At 40.4% G+C, this 10,489-nt stretch overlaps 1 protein-coding gene across 2 annotated transcripts; it reads left to right on the forward strand.

Annotated features, from left to right (window-relative positions):
- Positions 1–2,487: 2,487 nt before the first annotated feature.
- prdm8b (PR domain containing 8b) lies at positions 2,488–8,113 on the forward strand. Of its 2 annotated transcripts, none has more exons than XM_036599164.1 (4): positions 2,488–2,605; positions 5,112–5,343; positions 5,572–5,803; positions 6,228–8,113. In XM_036599164.1, the coding sequence occupies exons 2-4, from the start codon at positions 5,122–5,124 to the stop codon at positions 7,484–7,486; spliced, it is 1,713 nt and encodes a 570-aa protein (XP_036455057.1). In that variant the 5' UTR covers positions 2,488–2,605; positions 5,112–5,121; the 3' UTR covers positions 7,487–8,113. The 2 variants fall into 2 exon arrangements, with proteins under 2 accessions (XP_036455057.1, XP_036455058.1); XM_036599165.1 differs by lacking the exon at positions 2,488–2,605 and adding an exon at positions 2,650–2,855.
- Positions 8,114–10,489: the final 2,376 nt, after the last annotated feature.

Raw genomic sequence — 10,489 nt, forward strand, 5'->3', positions numbered from 1 at the left:
TGGAGGCCTCTTAAATTGGGAAAATAATGATAGAAACAGAATGGAATTACAACATTCGGCTGACGCTTTTGCTTGAATGCAATATAAACGTACAGGGAAGAATCACTTTTGGATTGAAGCATACAGTGAAGCTCTGTAAACCTCCACTAAAAAAGTGATGTCTTCTTAGAAGAACTTCAGTACATACATTTGAAGCGTTTCAAATTGATATGCTTGAACAGACCTTCATGCAACTCACAAGTCTTCATCCCAATTTAATTTTTGCAGTTTAATTTACCCAAAAATACCATGTATGTATTGGCAGAAAAAAGACTTTTAAGCAGGTACAGTTGGTGGGCAGGAATACAAAATCTATTTAGTTTATCACTTCCATCCAGCTTACTGTTAACTTAATGTCTGATATGTGTCTCAGATTTAACTTTAAGGTTTGTAACCTTAGCAGAATAGTTCAATACAAGGAATATGAATATATGTGACAAGCCTAACTAGCTGATAATGCATTTTTGGCAAATGTTAGCTGAAAAAAAAGCAAACTGAATACTTTTAGGCTACTTTTACATTAATTTGAATACAGTCTGTTTTAATTAAAGGCTAGAGCAAGAACTCACCTTAAGTCTTTGGATGCTAGTCAAGTCCACTTGCTGTTACCTGACAAAAAAAACAGGTTAAAGGTATTAAAATTAAGCTGAAGTTACTAAAGTCCTGACAATTCCTTACTGGCGTGGCTGTGTTAGACATTTTTTCTCGAGTTATTCGTGCTAGACGATCCAGCACGACTGTTAAACTCACTGCTCGGCGTGCAGGACACAGAGATGCTGAGGTAAAGTCGAGCTCCTAATTAGCCCAGGCTAAGTTTTAACATACACTTTACAGCCTACGTGAGATAAACGAAGTCGTAGCTACACGTAGCCGGCCACAGCAGGAAAACAGTCGCTCGAATAACGTTTTTTTTCCTTTTTCTTGCAACTTTTTTCCTCTCGCCAGCTGGGTATCGGTTTATGTGGAGTCCCGAAAGCCGGTGAGATAAGTCGTGCCGTTTCCACAGCAGCTAACGGCTAACTCCGCTAGCGTTCACCTCAGGTTCACATCAGGTGTCCGTTAGAAACGAGACACGCACGTCTGACTCAAAACGACGGATCAGACTTGCGGTAGAAATGAGATGAAATGCTGCTTTTGAGTGTCAGTACTCACTGCTCTCACAGAGCCGGAGTGCTGGAGGAGAGGAGCGCAGAGCGGTCAGATATCTGGATGTGCTCAAAAACAGAAAACAACACATTTCTGACAGACTGTGTTGGAGAACTAACAGCTAACTGCCGAGTACAGAGGACACAGTGAGGATGTTCACTCGCCGCAGTGGGGGCGACAGTGATGTGTTTGTTCCAGAAATCGACTCTTCTGAGTTCCGTCTGAAGATCAGGCGAGGTGAGAGATGCAGTGTGAGGTATTTTAACAGTGGTACAAAGACATACTGAACACTGTAGGCTAATGAGACAGCAGCACATACATCTTTAGGACACTACTTCTGTCAGCAACCTTAGCTAAATGAGTTCTCTGTAGTACATAGTTTGACTTGTAACAGTAGTGGAACCCGTTTCTTTGAGTTGTCATATATATATATATATATATATATATATATATAGAGAGAGAGAGAGAGAGAGAGAGAGAGAGAGAGAGAGAGAGAGAGAACATGGGTCTAGATATAACCGTCACCTTCACTAAAGAACTCCCCCTTTTTTAAGACTGTGCAACTACAACTATTACTACCATACGACTACTACACCCTGAAAACAACTCATCAGTGGTTCTTTAGTAGAGGCAGTGGTTACAGAACTGTGAACACTCAATGAACCATCTGAATGCATGATTTTTTATATGGTTAAATAATTGTTAATAATGGAAAACCTGTTCTTTTTCTGTGTAGCACCAACAAGTGTTGGTGTTACAAGTCATAAACTTTGGTACGTTTTGCTACTACTACTACTATTACTACCACTAATAATAATAATAATAATAAGAAGAAGAAGAAGAAGAATATATTATTAGTAGCACTACTGATAACAGACTCTTTATCATCATGCAGTATAGTATTAGGCCTACTACTAAAAATAATAGGACGAATAACTATAATCATCATCATCATCATCATCATGAACAACAACAGCATCAAGATACAGGCATCACTACTTTTGCTGTTCCTTTTCCTTTTCTGAGCTCTATTCTGTACATGTACAATAAAGTCTGCGGACTTGAGCTGCTCTCATGTGCCAGCACAGCTGCACTTCTCTAACAGACACCGTTTAAAAAACAGGCTGTAGAGACGTATAGAGACAGGTATACTAAGCACCGGGTGTGTGTGTGTGTGTGTGTGTGTGTAGCGGTCCGGTCAGTGAGGAGTTAAAGGGCGGAGCTGCTGAACGACACGCCTCATTGGGCAGATTATGCGCAGCAAACAAAACGTGTGTGTGTGAGGCGGAGAGGCCGTCAGTGTGTGTGTTTCGGCCCCATCTGCGCTCTCGCTCTCCGCGGCCGGGGGGAGATGCACTGACGGAGTCTCGGAGCCCTGCTGGATTATTATTATTCCTCTTTTTTTACCTTCACTAAAGCGGTGAGTAAGGCTGCGTTTGGGCTCCAGAGTGGAGCCGGAGGCGCTGATGAGAAAGAGAGAGAGAGAGATAGAGACAGAGTGAGAGAGATAGGGAGAGAGAGGGGCTCTGCGGAGAGACAGACCGCGTTAGTTGACTCTGCACGGCGCTTTAATCAGTCAGTGAATGAGCGAGTCGCGAGTTACGCCGCCGTAAAGTTGGAATAATAACAAAAGCGAAAGGAGGTGATAAATCTGACCGTGGAAGTGGGAGGTCAGCGGGTTCAGTTCAGCCTGTGTGCGCTGAGGCTCTTTCTGCTCTGGTTTTTAGCTGAGATGCATATTCATTGGCTTCTTTGTGTGTGTTTTTTCTGTCTGTCTGAGAGAGAGAGAGAGACATTAACAGCTGCAAAAAGGGGTCTTGAGTAGGCTGCTACTGACTTAAAACAGAAATAGGGAGTTTATTTTTTAAAAGAAACTTTCAACAAAATGTTTGTCAGATAAAAATGAAAAGAGATCATTTGTTTTTTCTGACCATAAATGCGTGAGTGTGGACGGTAGAGACGGTCAGGATGGGAAGTTTTGTCCTCGCTGTACGTTTCCAGCATGTTAATGCGCTGCGTTTGGAGCAGCATGTGTGTGGGACAGTGTGACTAAATCATGAGCCCATTCATTAAAAAAAAAGGTAAAATAAGCGTAAATTAAAAAAGAAAATGATAAACGTAAAATAAAATGACAAATTAAAATAATTGTAAAATATACAGAAACTGTGATTTATCATTATTAACTCAAATAATACATATATATATATATATATATATATATATATATATATATATATATATATATATATAAAAGCAAAATAAAACCCACAGTGGACTAATCAAATGCTCTCACTGGGATCTTGGAGTGTAAAGAGTGAACAGTAATCTATTGGAAATTTAAACTTTAGACTTCATATTTAGGCTTTAGGCTTTATATGTAGACTATAAAACTGTCTAAATTCTTTTTTCAGACAGTAGTAATCGAGAAAGTAAACAAAGCAAAATTATCATCTAAATTCTACAATAGTGAAGCTACAGGCTGCTCTAAACCAGCCAGCGCGCGTGAACACACTGCGTTCGCGCAGGATGAGCAGAGACTGAGGATGGAGGAGATGGAGATCAGAGAGATGTGGCTAACAGAGCAGGAAAATATCTAGTTTATGGATTTTAGTTCCGGTGTTCTCTTCGCAGAGCTTCATTCGCGCTCTTTGTTCAGTCAATAACAAGTTTGGTGAGTGAATTAGAGACTGTGTGTGTGTGTGTGTGTGTGTGTGTGTCTCAGGCGTAGAAAGAGGAGAATCGCATCGTTAGTAAATATGCATTCGGGGTTTGGAGGAAGACGAAAGTCATTAACTGGCTGTGCTGCCTTAATTACAGTCTGGGAGGGAAAGTGGCGGATTATGGTAATGAACGCACACAGACACGCTGCTCGGTGGAGAATAGAGCTGAAGGTGGACGGTGATCTGAGAGCTGACCACCTGAAAGACACTGGCCGTCAGACTCGCTCTGCTCTTTTACTGCGCTAAATTCATCTTTATCTGCATTAGAGCCGTGAAATAAAGCGACTGAGATTGGACTGAATTACCCGTCATTCACTCAGAACATAACAAAAAATAGAGAAATTAAACAATAAATAAAAACAAGGAATATTAAGAGAGGTCGACGAAAATGTGGATGTTTATAGGGATTATGCACTGAATGCATTTTAAATTATTGTTATTATTATTGTTGTTGTTGGTTTATGTAATATTTTGTGGGGTTGGCTATTATTATTATTATTATTATTATTATTATTATTGGTGTTCTTGTTTTATTTGTTGTTGTGGGGTTGGCTATTATTATCATTATTATTACTATTATTATTGTTATAATTATTATTATTATTATTGTTGTATTTTTCCTATTATTCTTATTTTGTATTGTTTTTGTAGAATTAATTTAGTTTATGCTTTCATTTGTATTATTGTTCTTGTTATCTTAGTCTTTGTTATTATAATTGCTGTTATTCCTATTACTGCATGGTTTATTTTTATTGTTATCGTTTAGGTTAACCACATAGTTCACTGTGCTATAAAAAATGTAAAAAATTAAAATAAATATGTATAATGGGCTGCAGAAAAGCCAGGTTTTATTAGTGTGGAACAAGAAATAGTGGCATAGATAAATCTACATATTGCGAGGCTATTTTAGTCCAAAGCCAAATCCCCAGTTGAATTAATTGCTGAACAAACGTCTACAGAGTTGAATTTAACAACTACAGGGTTAAATGGCGGCTGTAGGCGTTCATTCAAGCGCAGCTGGACACAAATGAACATTGTAGGAGTTTGTTCAACGCTGAGGATTGTGCTGAAGAGATTGCAGTGCAGGCCTGATATAGCTGGAAAGTTCTCTGTTGTAATGAATACTGTGACCAAAATTTATTGCAAAAAAGGGCAGAAGACTGTGATCTTAGACTTGACCTGACCTGCTCGTTGTCTTTACTCTAGTTGGTAGACAATGATGGAAGAGTCCAGTTCCCAGAAGCTGCCGTGGGACGGTGAGGCCAAGGCCATGCAGCAGTGTCTCACTGACATCTTCACCAGCGTCTACACCACCTGTGACATCCCGGAGAACGCCATCTTTGGCCCATGCGTCCTGAGCCACACGTCTTTGTATGACAGTATTGCCTTCATCGCCCTAAAAGCTACGGACAAGAGGACGGCACCTTACATATTCAGGGTAGGAGCATGCCTGGCGTTCTCTCTGCTCAGGAACAGTGATGAAGCTACAGAGCTCAATACATTTCAGTCACACTGTGTTAATGCTTGATTCTTGGTCCTATATTTCTAATAATTTCTAGCAAAATTATGGAATGTATTCATATTGTTAGATAATCACATTGAACGTAAAAGCTGAGGAGAGCCTTTAGATGTAAGAGGTGTGACTATTTGCGTTTGCTGACCGTAGGTGGACACCTCGGCTGCCAATAGTTCCTCGGAGGGCCTGATGTGGCTGCGGCTGGTCCAGTCTGCAAGAGACAGGGATGAGCAGAACCTGGAGGCCTACGTGAAAAACGGGCAGCTCTTCTACAGGTCACTAAGGAGAATCGAGAAGGATGAGGAGCTTCTGGTGTGGTACGGAAAGGATCTGATCGAGCTGCTGTTGTTGAGCTCCAGCAGAAACCAAGTAAAAAGCAAAGGTACAATTCAGAATTCCATGTTTTTCCTTAGAACTCTCATTAATGTTGTGCAGAAATGGCTGTTTTTAAATGTGTGCATTTTGAAGAATAGTTACATTTGCATTTGTAATCTGGATTAACCAAGATGAAGATGTTTGTAAAAGAGGCTTAATTATAAAAATAATTAGATTTGTACACATGCACCAGTGGTCTTACTAAAGGAACAATCCATGCATAAAGTTAAAATGTCTTATTAAATTACTTTGCTAAAGGAGAATCATGACTTGAATGAAATGAATTTTTGTTGTTTAGAAAGGTTTCCAGAAAAGACATTTACATTAATCACTGCTGTATCGTACTTCAATTACCATTGTGCCTGTTTTTAATTTCATTGCACTCATGCAAATCATGAAATCACTGATGACTTTTATTTCGTTTGGTCTAGGATCGCCACCATATCTGTGTCCAGACTGCAGTCAGCGGTTCCAGTTCGAGTTCCCTCTCCTGGCTCACCTGAGGTTCCGCTGCACCAAGAGACTGCAGAGCATGGCCAGCGCAGAGGAGGAGGCTAAGGACGCTACTGAACAGGCCAGCATTCCCCCCATCAGGTCCAGCCCTAAGCTAGGCCGATCTGAGGGCTTCTCAAGCCCGCAGGATGGGAAACCTTCTACAGACTTCCACAATCTTGCCAGGGACTTGGAGAATAACAGGACCAGTCCTCCCAGCGACAAGGAGGCAGAGATCCTGAGCGAGAGCTCGGGAAAGCGCAAGTTCTCCGATATGGAGGACAACAGGGGCATTGGATTGGTGCAGCCTTTGACTAAGTCCAAGGAAGAGCTGGCGAGCTCGGCACAGCAGTACCGTGGAGCATACGGCCTGGAGGAGAGCAGGCGGGCTTTCTCGCCTCCTGGCTCTGAGGTAACCGAGACCAAGCAGAGCGCCTTCACGGAGGTCAAGAAGTCATCCCAGAGCTTGAAGCATGGTGGCAAAAACTCCATCTTCAACTCCGAGAACAAGGCAGATGCTGGCCGGCCCAGCAGCAACCCAAGTGAGAAGCATGTGAACATCAGGCAGGTGCTGAGCGAGACTCAGCCTCCACAGTCGCGGATCGAGAGCTCAACACTGGGCAGCGCCTTCACCTCGGTACCCCAGCAAAATGCCGGAGGATCGGAGCGGAAGAGCGCCTTCAGCCAGCCGTCCCGCTCTTTCTCGCAGCTCTCGCCGCTGGTCATGGCGCCCAAGATTCTGCCGACGGTGGACTGCCACCCAGCTGTGGGCGACACTGTCTCTTCCAGCAGGCTTTACCAGGCCGACCACCTGGCCGCCAAGCTGCAGGGCTCAGAACTGGGCAGCAACTGTCCTGTACCGGGCGGGATGGCCAAGCAGAGCCCCTTCCTCTACGCCACGGCCTTCTGGCCAAAGACGTCAGGCCCCATCCAGCTGCAGATGCCCTCGGCCCTCACGCTCCTGCCTCCCTCCTTCACCTCCCTCTGCCTTCCTGCTCAGAACTGGTGCGCCAAGTGCAACGCCTCCTTCCGCATGACCTCCGACTTGGTCTACCACATGCGCTCACATCACAAAAAGGAGTACTCCATGGAACCGCTGGTCAAGAGGCGGCGCGAAGAGAAACTCAAGTGCCCTATCTGCAATGAGTCTTTCAGGGAGCGGCATCACCTCTCCCGTCATATGACCTCTCATAACTGACTTTTTGGGGATCTTTACTTGCCAATGGCTTTTTTGTTTTTTGTTTTTTTTTGTCCCATCAACAAGGGAATATTGTCAATCTGGAGAAATACACTTGATCTCACGCTCAAAAGACATTTCTATTTGGATCGTTTCTTTCAAATGTCATGTTTTGGTGTATGCAAATGCATTTTGACTTTAAAAACAAAACAAAAAAACTCTAAAAATCTATTTATCATATAAAGCACTTATTATTTGGGTGGAAACTGAGGAATAATAATGTGTAAATGTACTTTGTATTTTGTATATATTAATGTATAATGTATAGAAATTGAATTGAAATGTACTTACATTTCATGGAAAAACTATTCGATGACTTTTCATGTCTATAGGCCTATGGGTGAAATCCTGAAAATAATTGGAATATGATGTTGAACTATATTTAAAAATGCATGTAAATGATAGTTATTGCTTTAAGATGCAGTCTATTCACAACAATGTACATACTTGTTTTTGTTTGAATACAAAGTGTAATATTTTGTGTCCGTGAGGAATAGATTCAGTGTTTCTTCCTTTTGCTGAAATTTACTATTTGATAGTTTATCTAACCATGTTGAATGCTTTGACAATAAAATAGCTTTATTTTCATTGGACTGCGTGATTCATTCTGATACACTGAGTAAGATTAAACTGCACTGTGAACTCGAGTTAAACATGATTAACATTACAAAAGAGATTTTTTTCTTCTAAATGGTTTCAGTGTTTTTGCAGCGCCAGCATTTCAAATGATTAATGAACATTTACATATAAATAAATTGTAAAAATCCTCCTATAGTACATATAGAGTGGCTACTGTATCAGAATTATTAAACTCCAAATTTATTACTGAAGTTTACTGCAGTTACTGCCTGGATTACGTCACATAAAATATATGACCAAATATGTGCACGACTTAAAAACGCTTTAACTAACTAACCGCTGACTCGTTCGCAGATTGTAGTGGAAGTGAAGTGTGTTGAAACAAAGCGCGAGGACGGTAACGTACGAGCGCGACACGCCGTTAAGCGCGAGCTCGTAGCTCGGAAAAAGCGGAACGCGCACGACTCAAGCGGGGCTGTTTTAGAGTTAGTTGTTCATCTTAGTCACACGTTTAATCAGGAAACAGCGAGTAAATGTCGGAAGAAAAAATAAAAAATACATTTGTAGATGCGTTGAACAAATGTTTTAAATAAGCAAATATAAAGAGAAAATATAAAAGAAATATATAAAAAGGATGTGTATATGGTATCACTTATTTACGCTTTTATTATTATTATTATTATTTTAACATTATTATAAAAATAATAAGAGAAGCAATTGTAATAATATAATGAAATAGACAGTTAAAAAACTCGTTATCTGTTGGTTTATCAGCTGTAATGCCTGATAAATTCTGTTACTTATTCACGTATTTATACAGCATTTTACTGTCTGGATATGCTACCAAGCTAAAAAAACAGACATATTATATATATTATATTTGCCTATTATTATTATTATTATTATTATTATTATTAGTAGTAGTAGTAGTAGTAGAAGTAGTAGAAGTAGTAGTTGTAGTAGTATAAACTGCCATTACAAAAACAAATAAAAAAATAAAAACTGTAAAAGAACTTTTATTATTTAAAAAACCGCTCTGTTGAAGCAGCACGTGACGCTGGGACAGCGCTGCTGCATTGAAGTGCAGTTTCCTTATTATAAGCGAGAGTTTGGCGGTTTAATGTGTTTGTTCCAAACCTTTAACTCGAGCTGCGGAGCGTTTCCTATACTGTGACCCAGCCAGCTCTGTTTTATGAGGATACTTGAGGGAGGAAATGAACACAAGTCATTTAACGACAAAAATAATAGAACCCCTTCAAAATAGCCTTAAATGAAAAGCTATATCAGGCGGCTTCGGCGTATGACTATAAAACAGGGTCATAACCCGAGCCAGCATAAGCAGCTCTGATTTACAGTGATGGCGTTCGCATAATAATCAATAGCAACCAGCATATGATTGTTTTCTTTACATTTTATTACATTCATATGTCTTTCTCGGGAAGAAATGCAAATCATTATTTAGCCTATATTCTGTGAATAGACTATGGTGGTAGTGATGGTGGCGGGGTGGGGGGGATGGGGGGGGGGCGATCAGTCCAGCCTAAAATAGCTCAACAGTGACACCAAGCTTTCACAGTGAGAAATTCATTTAAATCCAGCACTGCAACAGGCCTGACATACACACCAGAGCTATATTAAATTAAGTGAACACACCTGCTTCTGCATACTTTAATGCACATTTACTGTTTATTGTTTGAATTTAGCATATTTGGGGAAAAATAACGTATATAAAGTATAAAAAAATAAACAGAAATAAATATAAAAAAATAAGACATAAAATGTGGCCTGAGCAAAAGTTAAGGCAATTTGAAGAAAACGCCATATTTACGTTCTTTCTCTGAAGAGGAGAATAATTAAACCAATTTTTTTCACTTTTAAAGATATTTACTTTTTTTTGGTTACTACCTGTGTGACTGTATGATCTAAGTACTTATATTAGTCCTACTCTAGTTCCTCTTCTGAGTCTTGGTTCCTCTCAGTGTTTATTCCTTGCGCTCTGAGGGAGATTTTCCTGACACTGTCTTAGTGGGTGATGCTCATTATTGGTCTTGACAGATTTCTGTAAAGCTGATCTGGAACCACGGCTATTGTAAAAAGTACTATAAAAAATTGAACTGAACAAAACTGGTATTAGGTAGTAATACGGTTAGGAGTAATACCTAAGCAGATTTACACAAACATAAAAAAACAAAGATTTTAAAACCTTAAAGATGACTGAACGTTGGGCTGGGCGTTATGTGAATAGTCCATCTTCACTTCCCCTTCTATGGACTGTTTGGGCTGGTGTTGGCTGACCCCTGTGTGGACTCACCAAAACTACTCATTTGTGTACACTTCACACCTGCCTCACTCTATACCGACCTCCTTATCTGTTTATACTAACAT

Source organism: Colossoma macropomum, unplaced genomic scaffold, assembly GCF_904425465.1.
Source record: "Colossoma macropomum unplaced genomic scaffold, Colossoma_macropomum, whole genome shotgun sequence".
Lineage (NCBI taxonomy): Eukaryota > Metazoa > Chordata > Actinopteri > Characiformes > Serrasalmidae > Colossoma > Colossoma macropomum.